Raw genomic sequence first — 15,694 nt, 5'->3', positions numbered from 1 at the left:
CGCAACATGAAAAGAGCACAACCTGATGTGCCGTATCTGCGCAGGTGCACGGCACAATTTGGCGCTCGTGTGCATGCGCGAAGCGCGATTTAGCGCTCCTGGGCATGCGCAAGCGGTGAAACCCGGAAGTAACCCTTTCTGGTACTTCCGGGTCACCGCGGGATGTAACCTGAAAGAACGTAACATGAAGCAAACGTAACATGAGGTATGACTATATTTGTTAACCTGACCATATATTGTTTTTCCTTTTCCTTTTCCTTTTGGATTCTGTCTATACTATACTATACTGTACTGTACTGTACTGTACTATACTATACTATACTATACTATACTATACTATACTATACTATACAGTGGTACCTCGGGTTAAGTACTTAATTTGTTCTGGAGGTCTGTTCATAACCTGAAACTGTTCTTAACCTGAAGCACCACTTTAGCTAATGGGGCCTCCTGCTGCAGCCGCACCGCCGGAGCACGGTTTCTGTTCTTATCCTGAAGCAAAGTTCTTAACCTGAGGTACTATTTCTGGGTTAGCGGAGTCTGTAACCTGAAGTGTATGTAACCTGAATCATATGTAACCCAAGGTACCACTGTACTGTACTATACTATACTATACTATACTATACTATATATTTTTTTTAGAAAAAAGGAAAGAAATCTCCCCTAGAACTCTTACCCGTGACCAGTCTTCTTCCTCTCGCTCTTTCTCTCTGCTTGCATAGGAAGTCTTTCAATGGCTCCACCCCAAGCCGATCCTCCCATCTCTGCTGCTGGGACATCGAGGGATGAGAAAGCCGCCTCTGGATATCCGTCACCCGCAGGGGAGAGACCTATGCGCCAGGTGACTCCCTACAGCCAAACTGGTGCCCCTCCAGCTGCACCTGCACCCCAACGGCAGCCTCCTCCAGAGGAGGAGGAAGATGAGGCCAACAGCTATGACTCGGACGAAGCAAGTAAGTTGTAGTTGCAATGACTGAGCTAAGGCCATATTTTCTTGTTGCAAAGAGGCCATTTCCCTCCCTCCCTCCCTCCCTTCCTTCCTTCCTTCCTTCCTTTCTTTCCCATGACTTTATAAGAGGAACCCATAAGAGGCACACGCTTCGAAGATAAGGAAGCGCTCCAACCTTAGAGCTACCAATTAAGAATTGTCCCCACTGATTAGGGACAAGGGTGGCACTGTGGTCTAAACCACTGAGCCTCTTGGGCTTGCCGATTGGAAGGTCGTGGTTCGAATCCCCGCGACGGGGTGAGCTCCCGTTGCTCTGTCTTGGCTTTGGCCAACCTAGCAGTTCCAAAGCACGCCAGTGCAAGTAGATAAATAGGTACCACTGTGGCAGGAAGGTAAACGGCATTTCCGTGCGCTCTGGTTTCTGTCACGGTGTTCCGTTGCACAAGAAGCGGTGTAGCCATGCTGGCTACATGACCCTGAAATCTGTCTGTGGACAAATGTGGGCTCCCTCAGCCTAAAAGCGAGATGAGTGCCGCATTCCCATAGTCGCCTTTGACTGGACTTAACCGCCCAGGGGTCTTTTATCTTTTACTTTTACCTGTCCCCACTGATTAGTCTCTAGTGATTTCCAATTGATAGAAGATTGCTTCCTTAGGCAACTCAAGCTTCGAGGATATGGCTTGACTCTTTCTTTTTTATTCGGGAAATTTATACCGTATTTGTCGCTCTATAAGACACACTTTTCTCCTCCTAAAAAGTAAGGGGAAGTGTGTGCATCTTATGGAGCGAATGCAGGCTGCGCAGCTATCCCAGAAGCCAGAACAGCAAGAGGGATCGCTGCTTTTGCTGCGCAGCGGTTCCTCTTGCTGTTCTGACTTTGCTTCGCTGGAGAGGCGCTGCGCAGAGAGGGAGAGCTGTGCAGCGTCCCTTCAGCGAAGCGGGAGGAGAAACGGAGACCCTTCCATTTCCCCTCCCGCTTTGCTGGAGAGGCGCTGCGTAGATTCAGAATTTTTTTTTTCTTGTTTTCCTCCTCTAAAAACTAGGTGTGTCTTATGGTCGGGTGTCTCTTATAGAGTGGGAAAATACGGTAATTTAAAACTGGAGAAGAAAACTGCAGGAATGAGCAACTTTTGTGTCAGATGACCTGATTTCTGCCAAGGGCCACTAGCTTTGGGGTGTGTGGGTGCACACTGGCTGTGAGTGGGACCAGAGTCGCAGAGGATAGAATTTGCAACATGGCAGGGGTCCGCCATGCCACCTTCTTTCTTTGTCCCTGCACCCTATCTCTGCAGGGCACATAAAACGGGCATGCATGACTCAAAGTCAAGGTGCCTCACCCTGATCCAGCTCTTCCTTAGCCTACAGGGAAGTGCCTCCTTCTGAAGAGGCCAGGAATGTATGCCTTGCAAACACAGACGCCTGAGCATACAGTCTGATTGCCTCTTAAAAAGGTAAAGAGACCCCTGACCATTAGGTCCAGTCGTGGCCGACTCTGGGGCTGCGGTGCTCATCTCGCTTTATTGGCTGAGGGAGCCGGCGTACAGCTTCCGGGTCATGTGGCCAGCATGACTAAGCCGCTTCTGGCAAACCAGAGCAGTGCATGGAAACGCCGTTTACTTTCCCGTCGGAGCAGTACCTATTTATCTACTTGCACTTTGACGTGCTTTCGAACTGCTAGGTTGGCAGGAGCAGGGACCGAGCAACGGGAGCTCACCCCGTCGCGGGGATTCGAACCGCCGACCTTCTGATTGGCAAGTCCTAGGCTCTGTGGTTTAATCCACAGTGCCACCCGCGTCCCATTGCCTCTTACACGCATCTAACTCCCGGGATTTCAACAGCATAAGGTTGAAGGCTGGCCGGCTGAAATCCCACAAGTTAAACTCAAGGCAGAAAGCTGAAAAGCTCTTTTTGCCTGGACCTTTAAAGCTCTCTGCCTTGCTAGGGGGCAAGGCCCCTTCAGAGCACCTGCTCGGGAAGGCTAGGGATGCTTACATAGGGGGTGACTCCATGGGGGCAGTTCGAATATAGACCCCCATGGAGTTTTTGCATATACACGTTTTTGCATATACACGGGACCCTTGGACTTGAACCCCCACATAAGATGCAATCCTGGTTGTCTCAACACGAATCACTTCGATTTCTTTTGTAGATGTGGTGGGTGGGATCAGAGAGGGATCCTAGAGCACTTAGATCCTCCAATGTCCAGACCTCTCTGCCCTGGGAGCTTTCCCCAAGCCTCCTACAAATAATCTTTTAAAGTTTATTTCTGCAACATGAATGAACAGAAGCTGAAGTTGGTGGTTGTGTTGCCGTGATTCAGTGCAAGATTCTGAACTGCCTTGCTTTTGTGATGCGATGGGAGACGCCATTGCAGAAGTCCCATGTTTCCATCCCTAGTTTTGTCTCCTGCATTTTTCATGGCTGGATTATACTTTTAAAGTGTGCTAGATTTTCTCGGGCTGCTGTCCTCTTCAAAGTAATGGTGGCTGCCCTCCTTTGGGGGCTCGTGACATCGTTCCAGAGCCTCCCTAAGTGCTTTTAATGTTTAGTAAATAAGTAATCGGGGAGAGGAATGGTGGAGTGCAACCGTTTTTCTCCTCTGGTGGAAGATGACAACCCCATCTCTGCCCACACCCACAAAAAAACACCCACCCACGCTGGAAGATTTCAATTATTCATCCAAGACGCAGGAGCCCGCAGGCATTTTTATGCAGCGCTGCTCTTTCTCAGGGTGGGGGTGGGGAGCCCCATGAGTTGGAAGGCAAAAACTGGAATCTTCCATCTTCGGACTTACCTAAGAGATGTGAATCATCTGCAGAGTTGTGTCACATCTCCCAAAACGCATCTCTCTTGCACAGCCTTTGGCTCAGCCTCTCGTTCGGGGCCGGCTCTACTGTTGGGCAGGGTGAAGTGGCAGATGCAAAGGCACATGGAGCAGACAGAAGTGGGTATGCAAGGAGATCCAGGCTGTGGGAAGCATACTAAAAGACTGATTTCTTACCAGCGCAGAACGGGTGATATCTGGCCCCTGTAATAGTGCCAGTTCTGCAGACTGGAGCGGTTGAGAGGGCATACTTGGGGTAAGGTGATCTCACAGGTGAACTATTGCCAAATCCTATGCCCAACTACAGTGGCATCTTGGTTCTCGAACTCAATCCGTTCCGGGAGACTGTTCGACTCCCGGAACGGTTCTAAAACCAAGGTGTGGCTTCCGATTGAGCACAGGAAGCTCCTGCAGCCAATCGGAAGCCGCGCCGGACGTTTGGCTTCTGAAAAATGTTTGCAAACTGGAACAGTCACTTCTGTGACTTCAGTGGCGTTCAGGAGCCGATTTGTTCGGGAGCCAAGCTGTTCGAGTACCAAGGTATCTGTTTTTGAATGGAACACCCACCACCCAAGTTGTTTTTTCCTGGAAAACAAATGCTAGAATTGTTTCCCTCCAGCCTTCCTGCAACACCACGGGCCCAACCATGTTGTCAGCATTAACCCTTCTCTCTCCCCAGCTACTCTTGGTGCTCTGGAATTCAGCCTTTTGTACGACCAGGAGAACAGCTCTTTGCAATGCACCCTCATCAAGGCAAAGGTAAATAATAATAATAATAATAATAATAATAATTTATTAATACCCCACCCATCTGGCTGGGTTTCCCCAACCACTCTGGGCGGCTTCCAACCAAACATTAAAATACAATAATCCATCAGATATTAAAAGCTTCCCTAAACAGGGCTGCCTTCTAAAAGTCAGATAGTTGTTAATTTCTTTGACATCTGATGGGAGGGTGTTCCACAGGATGGGTGCCACCCTTTGGGTCCTTCTCAGCTGGAGAACTGGAAGATTATCAGGCTCGGAGGGGGCCTGCAATGCCTATTATTTGCCTTCTGCGCAAACCTTTCCAGTTGTTCTACGGGGGTGTGCGAATCTGGGTAGCCTTGTTTCAGTTTGCTGCTTATTTTGGAAAGTGCAGATTTGATAAGATCTGCCTTCCAGTGCAAACTGAATTGAATTTCTACCCTATCCCTAGCAGCAGTGGAGGGCAGTGAGAGAAGATTTCCCCCTCTCACAGGGCAAAAAGCCCTGCCCGCCTGTCAATCAATTAAGTCATGCGATTAATAGGTGAATGCCGCATCACAGCGTCAAATTTGGCCCATTACGCAGATCCTGATAAAGATCTGGCCCACAGAGCCGAAAGGATTCTTCACCCCGTCTTATTCCATCCTCGTTTGATCATTGCATGAGTTACCGTATTTTTTGCTCCATAAGACGCACTTTTTTCCTCCTAAAAAGTAAGGGGAAATGTCTGTGCGTCTTATGGAGCGAATGTGTGGTCGATCGCTGGTTCCCTTTCCAGCCCCGGTCCCTTGCCCAGGCCTCCATTGTTGAATGTTCTGCAGACGGAGGCTGTTTGTTTCCCCAGCGACATGTGACTGGCTGAATAGATTATCTGTCTGGAAACTGTAGAAACGGCTCCCTTTCCTTTCCTAAAGAAGTTGCAGAACTGTGAGTTGAACCCCATAAAAACAGGATTTTTTCCCTTTGCAAAGTAAGCTCAACAACTTTGAGTTGATCCTCAAAAAACCGGGACTTTTCCCTTTGCAAAAGAAGCTGCATAACTGTGAGCGGATTCCCCCAAAAGATGGGGCTTTCCCCCTTTCCTCCTCTAAAAACTAGGTGCGTCTTATGGTCAGGTGCGTCTTATGGAGCGAAAAATACAGTAAGACAACTTGGCCTCTGGCGGAGTAAATGAGCCTGCCCTGATTTTATTCCTGCCCAGGGCTTGAAACCGATGGACTCCAATGGGTTGGCAGACCCTTATGTGAAGCTGCACCTTTTGCCAGGAGCCAGTAAGGTAAGATAATTTTGTCCCTTCGTCCTCCTCCTTTGATAAGAGGCAACTGTATCCAGGACAACCAGCTGGGAGGTGCTATGGGGAGGGCAAACAAGATGGTCAAGGGTCTGGAAACCAAGTCTTTGAAGCAGAGGTTGGATGATCATCTGCCAGAGATTCTTTAGCTGTGATTCCTGCATTTCAGGGGGTTGGACTAAATAACTCGAGGGGTCACATCATAGCTGTCAACTTACAGATTTGAAAATAAGGGACCAGCAGCCTTGAAAATAAGGGAACAGCAGCCAAAAGAAGGGACCTGCAGCCTCAGCTGTTCCAGGCACTCCAGTCTTCCTGTCCTCCTGCAGTCTGGTCAAACTCATGCTGGTAGCTTCGAGAACACTGTCCAACCAACTTTGTAACCAGAGGTTCAGCTGAATAGAATCTGAATCACAAGGCCTATGCAGCCTCAACTTAAGATGGCTCCCCGGCCTGGCTTTGCACTGCAAAGTTTGCAGCAGCACATGCAACAAAATGGCGTCCAGCATTCAAAAAAACCCTCAGCTTGCATTTACTAGCCACACACAAGGCATGCAAGCTCTACCCCCCAGTCGTTCTTAGACTTCTTATTGGGTGAGCAACACAGCCAAGCAACACAGTTGGAGCCTCCTTCCTCCCTGGCCAGCAGGGAGGGAGAGGAGCTGCTTCCTTTGAAATTTAAGGGACATCGTTTAAGGGACATCCATCAATAAGGGACAGCAGCGGGACATGGCGCTGGAATAAGGGACTGTCCCTTCAAATAAGGGACACTTGACAGCTATGGATCACATCCAGCTCTATGATTGTATGCAGTGCTGGATTTATGTATAAGCTAAACAAGCTATAGCTTAGGGCCCCACTCTCTTGGGGCCCCCAAAATAATTTTAAGGAAAAAAAACTTTGGATGTACATTTCCAAAATATAAGATAAAAAACAAAAAGGTGTCATGGGCTTTGAAGACACTCGAACTCAGGACGCAAGGGAGAAACATGCTAAGAGGAAGGCATGCTTGGCAGACCCTCACCATGATCAGCTCCCTCCTGGAAACCAATGTCCCCACTGTGGAAGGATGTGTGGATCCAAAACTGGCCTCCACAGTCACTTAAGGACTCATTGTTAAAACCATGTGGGGACATGATGGCCTTTGTCTCCCTGGCAGTATCCCAACAGAGACCCCATAGACCTGATCTTGCAGGCTCTTCTTATTTCATCTGTGTTCATTAACCCAGAATATCCACCCACCGACTCTTGTTAATGGTCAAATTAAACGTAGTTCCTTTTTCCCCCTTCAACACCTTTCCCCATCCCCAATTTTTGGGGGCTGAAGTTTTCCGTGCCTGTTCCACAGCCTTTGTCAAAGCTCGTAGCTGCACTCTGTGGGGGAAAACAGGTTAATGAGAATGGCGGGTCTAGAAAGTGGCATTGTTACCGCGAGGTGAAGCCTCTGCCCGAAAATCTAATTATTACTGGGGGTTTAAAAAGATTGGTTTGCTGCGAAGGTTTTTATACGGGTCTAATTGGTACCTTGGAAAAAAGGAGACCTGCTGACGAGTGACTCAACTCCTCTAATGGATTTTCTTCCTCTTTGCTGTATCAAAGAGCAGCTCTGCCAAGCTGTGCTCTGTGGGGCAGGGGGAATTCTATGCAACAAAGTTCTAGGGAGGACAGGCTTGCCCCAATCTGAAGCAAGGAGGCGTTTCCCTTTGCCAAACAAATTTAAACTTTTTGTCCACCCACAGGAAATGCCAGCGAGTTTTCTGAAATGCTCAGACAAAGAGCTTTAAATCATGGACTGAGCGGGGGAAAGTTAAATGGGGATAAGACCTCAGCTGGGTCAATTGATCAAGGTTGTTTTGCAAGTCTTACTCAGACAGCCTTGATAAATCCTGCAGAATAAAGGTACCTATTAAAATATAGCGCATTTGTATGCGAAAACAAACCCAAACCACTCCAATATGGCTTGATATAGTCCATCAGGCACGATGGCCCATTCAAAGGCGTTCAGATCAGGGAGGTTTGTAAGGACTCATACATGTTTTAATAGTCCTGCTTGTTTTCCAGTCAAACAAGCTGAGGACCAAGACTTTGAGGAACACCCGGAACCCTGCATGGAATGAGACCCTGGTGTATCATGGCATCACGGATGAGGACATGCAGAGGAAGACATTGAGGCAAGTCAAAGGGTTAAGCGTCAAACTTTGAATCAAACATGATAGGATCGTTCCTGCTTACATCCACAAAGTTACCTCTGGCGACCTGATGCAAAGCGTCTTCAAAGCTCCTTCTGAGATGGGGCTGGGCGGGAACTAGGACTGTTTTGACAGTGGGGTCGGTCTCCCTCTGGAGGTTCAGGAGTTCAACCTACACTTGAGTAGGACTCTGGCAGGGACACATGCCCGACTGGCATGTTCTCTCCCTCCTGGTCGATCGTTCGGGAGCTTCGGGAGAGCCAGTGTGGTGTAGTGGTTAAGAGCGGTAGTCTCGTAATCTGGGGAACCGGGTTTGCGTCTCCGCTCCTCCACCTGCAGCTGCTGGGTGACCTTGGGCCAGTCACACTTCCTTGAAGTCTCTCAGCCCCACTCACCTCACAGAGTGTTTGTTGTGGGGGAGGAAGGGAAAGGAGAATGTTAGCCACTTTGAGACTCCTTAAAAGGGAGTGAAAGGCGGGATATCAAATCCAAACTCTTCTTCTTCTTCTTCTTCTTCTTCTTCAAACATCACAGCGACCGATGCCAACCGACACCAGCACACTTAGGGATCCGCAGAGTTTGCGCATCATGTGCGTGACAGACCCCAGCAACTCAGCATTTTGGCTAATCTACTTTATTTACATATAAACACACACGGAGCACTGCAACAAGGCTCCCTCTCTCTCTAGCATCAGACAGCAAAAAGGAAGAACAAAGGACAATAGTCCCCCTTCACGGAACACAGTAACACAAACATCCTGTCACTTCCCACTCTGTGGAGTCAAAACATATACCGTCATGTGAAAGACAGCAATCCCATGACTGCAATCATGGAGCAGGAATTGGAGGTTTTTAAGCAGAGGTGGATGGCCAGCTGTCATGGATCCTTTGATTAAGATTCCTGCATTGCAGAGGGTTGCTCTCGATGACTCTTTGAGGTCTTTTCTGACTACAGTCCTATGATTCTATGACCCTTGAGAGCTGCTACCAGTCATAGCTGTTTATAATAATAATAATTTATTATTTCTACCCCACCCACCTGGCTGGCTTTCCCCAATCTGGACGGCTTCCAACAAAAGATTAAAAATACATTAATACATCAATCATTAAAAACTTCCCCAAACAGGGCTGCCTTCAGATGTCTTCTAAACGTCAGATAGTTGTTAATTTCTTTGACATCTGATGGGAGGGTGTTCTAGAGGTTGGGCGCCACTACGGAGAAGGCCCTCTGTCTGGGTCCCTGTTATCTCACTTCTCGCAGGGAGGTTACTGCCAGAAGACCCTCGGAGCTGGAGCTCAGGGTCCGGGCAGAACGATGGGAGTGGAGACGCTCCTTCAGGTCTACTGGGCCAAGGCTTTAAAGGTCCGCACCAACACTTTGAATTGTGCTTGGAAATGTACTGGGAGCCAATGTATGTCTTTCAGGACCTGTGCTATGTGGTCTCGGCAGCCGCTCCCAGTCTAGCTGCCGCATTCTGGATTAATTGCAGTTTCCGAGTCACCTTCAGAGGTAGCCCTACGTAGAGCATGTTGCAGTAGTCCAAGTGGGAGATATCCAGAGCATGCATGTTTGTTCCTTTCAGGATCTCTGTGTGTGACGAGGACAAATTTGGCCACAACGAGTTCATAGGTGAGACGAGGGTGGCCCTGAAGAAAGTGAAGGCCAACCAGAAGAAGAATTTCAACATCTGTCTGGAAAGAGTCATCCCGGTACGTTTCACCATCTTCTTATGTTCTTGTCCCATTCATTGTGACGGTTGTGTGTCTTTTCTTACACGAACATGTGTGGACCTGCTCTGTAGCACAGAGCAGATGGGACGCTGAGTTGGGAAGAGTAGGAGAGGTTGTCTGCTGGGCAGACAGTTGGAAGGATGACTTTTTCCAACTAAGAATCAACACGGTGGGTTAAGGAGAAGGAAGCAAATGCTATCCACGGTTTCAGCACTGGTCTTCTCTGGTTAAAGACAGATAAGAGCATAAGCAGATCCTACTGGGGTCAGGCCAAGGCCTATCTATTTTAGCATCCTGTTCTCACAGTGGCCAACGAGACGCTTCACTGAGAAGCCCACGAGCATGATCCGAGCACAGAAACTCTCTCTCCTCCTGTGGTTTCCAGCAACTCAGGTCCGCAATACCTCAAGGACCACGTCTTTCTGCATGAACCTACCCAGACCCTGAGATCATCTTCTGAGGCCCTCCTTCATTCACCTCCTCCTCGAGAGGTCCGGAGGGTGGCCACACGAAAACGGGGCCTTCTCTGCAGTGGCTCCCATCTGTGGAATGCTTTCCGCAGGGAAGTTCGCCTGGCGCCTTCATTATACACCTTTAGGTGCCAGGCAAAAAATGTTCCTTTTTAACCAGGCCTTTAGTTGATCCGATTTACATCCTATGCCCTTTTAAAATGTTATTTTTTGGGGGGAGGCTATTGTGTTGTTGTTTTTATTTTTATTAGGTGTTTTGTGCTTTTATATCTTGATTTTATTCTGTGAACCGCCCTGAGACTCCTGGGTATAGGGCGGTATATAAATTCAATCAGCAAGCAAGCAAGCAAACAAACAAGCAAGCAAACAAGCAAACAAACAAACAAATAATCAGAAGCATTGCTGCCTCCAACTGTAGAGGCTGAGAATAGCCATCAGAGTTAGATAGCTTTCTTCTCCATGAATTTCCCCAGTCCTCCTTTAAAGCCGTCAAAGTTTGTTGCTGTCATCACGGCCTCCTGTGGCGGTGAGTTCCATAGTTTAACTTGGTGCTGTGTGAAGTGGTTCTTTCTTCTGCCCTTCCTGAATCTTCTAACATTCAGCTTCATTGCATGCTTGTGGCTTGCAGCGCTGTGAAAGGGGGAGAAAACATTTTCTCTCTCTCTTTACTCTTTCTCCATGCCGTGTATAATTTTAGAAACTTCTTTGCTATCACCTGTTCACTTGCCTTTTCTCTGGAGTAAACGCTGCAGCCTTGATCCATCCCCTGGGTCGGGTAAAGGTGATGTGATCCTTGCACGGTGTGGAAAAAAATGCATGAGAATAACCCCTCTCTTATAATGTAGAATTTAGGGGCCAGAAGACTCAGGAAAGGAAACACATACCGTATTTTTTGCTCTATAAGACTCACTTTTTCCCTCCTAAAATGTAAGGGGAAATGTGTGTGCGTCTTATGGAGCGAATGCAGGCTGCGCAGCTATCCCAGAAGCCAGAACAGCAAGCGGGATTGCTGCTTTCACTGCGCAGCGATCCCTCTTGCTGTTCTGGCTTCTGAGATTCAGAATATTTCTTTTCTTGTTTTCCTCCTCCAAAAACTAGGTGCGTCTTGTGGTCTGGTGCGTCTTATAGAGCGAAAAATACGGTAGTTCATCTATGGAACTCACTTTCACAGGATGTGCCAATGGCTGCCAACTTCGCCGGCCTTAAAAGCGGTTTAGGCAAGTTCATGGAGGAGAATGCTGTAAGGCACGATGATGGCGTACTGTGCCCAGTCTGAATACGAGCTGGTGAGAAGACTCTTGTGCTTGGGTCCTGCTCCCGGGCTTCGCGTCGGGGCATCTGGTTGGCTGCTGTGGGAACAGAACTCTAGACCAGTTGGGCCTGATCCATGGGCCTGATCCAGCTGCAGGGAGGTCTTCTGACGCTATGTTTTCAGGATGCGGTCTTCAGCACATTTACGTAGTGGCTCTGTGCATTGAAACACGTGGGATTTCCTTGTGAGCGAACGTGTGTGCTGTGAAAGTTGTACCATTAATTGGCTGAGGCAGGAATCTTCCGTTACACAAACCTAGGGGGGGAAAGACTCATTGAACTCAGTGGGAAAATACCTCTGGGGAGATATTGTTTTGGGCAACAGCCTGCGTGTTTAATAAAACTGCTTTCATTCAAACACAGGTTGTTGGGGGTTGTTGGGGGGTGGGGAGAAAGTCAGAGATATATTTGAGGAGGAAAAAGTGGTCCAGGAACTCCTTAATTCAGGTTCCCCAGGGACTCTCAAGCTACCTTCTGGACAATATTAAAGAAAACATTTTTTTCCTCCCCCCATCTTTCACTTGCCGCTAACCCCAAGATGAAGCGTGGAGGCACAACTGGATCATCAAGAGGGATGGCGTTGTACGAAGATGAGGTAAGACATTATCTAGACTGAGGGGAGGTTTCGCCTCGTTTTCCATGGCCATAGCTAAGCTGCTGAGGAGAAACGCTCAATTATTTTCTGAGCAGATGCCCTCGTAGACTAAAGCATATTTTTTAGTTCCAGTGCCTTGATCAGACTGTTAGTGCAGGACAGGGGAAGGCAGTGATGGTTCAGTGGTTAGATCAGGACTTGGGAGACCTGGAATGATCACGTGAGCCTCAGTGGACCGAGTGGCAGTTAACCAGTTAAAGGTAAAGGTAGAGGGACCCCTGACCAGGAGGGTGGCTGGGCAATCTTGCTGAACAAATCCCACTCCCCCTAGAACAGGGGTAAGCAACCTTTTTAGTCGTGGGCCAGTCCACCCTCCCTCAGATCATGTAGTGGGCAGGATTATATTTTGAAAAAGTAATAATGAATGAATTCCTATGCCACACAAATAACCCAGAGATGCATTTTAAATAAAAGCACACATTCTACTCATGTAAAAACTCATGTAAAAACACCAGGCAGGCCCCACAAGTAACCCAGAGATGCATTTTAAATAAAAGCACACATTCTACTCATGTAAAAACTCATGTAAAAACACCAGGCAAGCCCCACAAGTAACCCAGAGATGCATTTTAAATAAAAGGACACATTCTACTCATGTAAAAACACGCTGATTCCCGGACCATCTGTGGGCCAAATTGAGAAGGCGATTGGGCCGAATCCGGCCCACAGGCCTTAGGTTGCCTACCCTTGCCCTAGAACTTTTTTTTTTTTGCACAAGGTGCCCTCATGTGGTCACACTTAACATTTCACCGCATTTTCTGAGTTACTCTTTGAAAGCCCAAGGATCGGTTTTATGCTTTTCGGGCCATCAGTAGCAGAACTTGGGGCCTCAAATTTCAGCAGTGGCCTGTGTGATGTCAGAATTTGGCACTAAACCCGCCCCCTAAACCCGCTTCTGAGACCGTCACTTGATGACTGCAGCACTCAAATGACAACCCGAATACAGTGATACCTCGGGTTACATACGCTTAAGGTTACAGACGCTTCAGGTTACAGACTCTGCTAACCCAGAAATATTACCTCGGGTTAAGAACTTTGCTTCAGGTTGAGAACAGAAATCGTGCTCCGGCAGTGTGGCAGCAGCAGGAGGCCCCATTAGCTAAAGTGGTGCTTCAGGTTAAGAACAATTTCAGGTTAAGAACAGACCTCCGGAACGAATTAAATACTTAACCCGAGGTACCACTGTATGTGAAACATCCATGCCGTCTCCTGTGAATGAAGCTTTCAAATGGCTAATTCCAGGCAGATGGCGGAAGCTGTTCTCATGTTTGCATGGTTGATCTGGTAGTTTATAGAGTAGATCTGATTAACGTGACATTGTGAAGGCAACCCAAGCTTCTTTGCACTAAAGAGAAAACTGAATTTGGCCACCCAGGCAGACAATGTGTTTCCCTATGCATTTTTTTTTAAAAAAATTAGACATAAAAAACCATCATTTTATTAAATAGATTTAAATATACCACAATTCATATTGAAATCTATCAGGGGAAAAAAAAACTTCCTAGAAGATTTGCACCATTGCAGATTAGTTGGAAGTTGTATTAAACTGAAGTAATTTGGCAACAATTTGTAACCATTTGGGAAATCAATAAAAATAACCGGCAAAAAAAACCCCAATTGCAAATTAACGCTCATTTCTGCAAATACACAATCCGTATTGATATCTTTCTAGATGGTCTACACCATTTTTTTCAGCCCAAGGGCCACATTGCCAAAAAGGCAGCCTTCCAGGGGCCGCATGCGAGTGGGGGGTGGGGCTTGAAGTCAGAGCAGTGTTTCTCAGCCTGTGGGTCCCCAGATGTTGTTGGACTACAACTCCCATCATTCCTAGCCAGCATGACCAGTGGTCAGGGAGGATGGGAGTTGTAGTCCAACAACATCTGGGGACCCACAGGTTGAGAACCGCTGAGTTAGAGGTTTCTACAGCTGCATCCAGTTCAAGGACAGATTCCAACAAGGCCAGAGCTCTGGTTTTGGGCTTCTCCAGAGAGGAGGACCTGAACCAAAGGATTCAAATTACAAGAAAGGAGATTTCACCTAAAGTACCTGGAAAAACTGTTCCACAGCAGAACAGGACTCGCTTGGAAGTTTTTCAGGAGAGGTTGTATTGTTATGGAAATTCTACTCAATACTGATCCAGAGCAGATTCCAATGTACAGTCATACCTTGGGTTACAGACGCTTCAGGTTGTGTTTTTTCGGGTTGCGGACTGCCGAAACCCGGAAGTACTGGAACGGGTTACTTCCAGGTTTCGGCAGTCGCGCATGCGCAGAAGCGCTAAATCGTGCTTTGCACATGTGCAGCGTGCCAAATTGCAATCCACACGTGCGCAGATGCGCCACTGTGGGTTGTGGACGCTGCGGGTTGCGGACATGCATCCCGCACGGATCACATTCACAACCGGAGCGTCCACTGTATAGTTAGCAGAGTAACAACTTAAAAAACGTTTCAGGATTCCCAAAAAATAGACTGGAGGCAATTAATATTTCATCCAGCAGAGCTTTATTGCAACTGAAGGCAAATGAGCATAAGGGTCACAAATCCAATACATTCAGGATTGGCACTGTCCATAAGAAATCCAGTTGCGGCAGACAACTTAAAACTTACAATAACTTATAGGAAGTCTAAACCTTAACACTATACAGTGGTACCTCGGGTTTAGAACTTAATTCGTTCTGGAGGTCCGTTCTTAACCTGAAACTGTTCTTAACCTGAGGTACCACTTTAGCTAATGGGGCCTCCTGCTGCCGCCGCACAATTTCTGTCCTCATCCTGAGGTAAAGTTCTTAACCCGAGGTACTATTTCTGGGTTAGCGGAGTCTGTAACCTGAAGCGTCTGTAACTTGAAGCGTCTGTAACCCGAGCTACCACCGTATACAGAGCACCACACCAGAAGAAAAAGAGATAGAAAGAGAAAATGAAACACAGGCTCCATCTGGCCTTACTTATATAGCCAGTATCACCTTGACAGAAAGAGATAAGAGAACCCGTTTAAACCAGCTGTACTCGGCTTCTTTGAAGGAATAACCCAGACATCATGAAGCTTCTGCTTGCTTCTTCACACAGAGAAGCTTCCAGAACCCTCTTGAAGTAATCAGAACAGGAAAGATCTCTGCACATCAGATCAACACTTTCTGCACTAAGAAATGCAGACTGACATATGCAAGCCTCCGGTCAGGGATGCTTTAGCGGTGATTCTGGCATTGCAGGGGTTTCGGATGATGACCATACAACTCTACAATTCTATGATTCTATGACTCTGTCCCAAAATACAGACTCTCTCTTTGTCTCCCACAGATGGGTCAAGCGGGTGACGTGGAGGAACGGGGCAAAATCCTGGTGTCCCTCATGTACAGCACCCCAAAAGGAGGCCTCGTCGTCGGCATCGTGCGTTGCGTCCATTTAGCGGCCATGGACGCCAACGGCTACTCTGACCCTTTTGTGAAAATGTACGTCCTGGGCACAAACTCCTGGGCTTTGTTGGCCACCGGCTTTGTCAGTTACTTAGGTAAAGGTGAAGGGACCCC

At 47.7% G+C, this 15,694-nt stretch overlaps 1 protein-coding gene across 5 annotated transcripts in view; it reads left to right on the top strand.

Annotated features, from left to right (window-relative positions):
- RPH3A (rabphilin 3A) overlaps positions 1-15,694 on the top strand; it is a 113,879-nt gene that overhangs the window by 86,410 nt on the left and 11,775 nt on the right. For all 5 annotated transcript variants that reach the window (XM_083453943.1, XM_083453942.1, XM_083453944.1 and 2 more), the window contains 7 exons: positions 723-953; positions 4,453-4,532; positions 5,722-5,796; positions 7,873-7,982; positions 9,584-9,710; positions 12,051-12,107; positions 15,465-15,616. In XM_083453943.1, the coding sequence (XP_083310069.1) occupies positions 723-953; positions 4,453-4,532; positions 5,722-5,796; positions 7,873-7,982; positions 9,584-9,710; positions 12,051-12,107; positions 15,465-15,616 (832 nt within the window). The remainder of the gene's footprint in view (positions 1-722; positions 954-4,452; positions 4,533-5,721; positions 5,797-7,872; positions 7,983-9,583; positions 9,711-12,050; positions 12,108-15,464; positions 15,617-15,694) is intronic.

The sequence above is a fragment of the Podarcis tiliguerta genome (assembly GCF_965153285.1).
Source record: "Podarcis tiliguerta genome assembly, chromosome: 8".
NCBI lineage: Eukaryota > Metazoa > Chordata > Lepidosauria > Squamata > Lacertidae > Podarcis > Podarcis tiliguerta.
The sequence above is the reverse complement of the archived record's forward strand: the minus strand, read 5'-3'. Positions and strand labels throughout refer to the sequence as shown.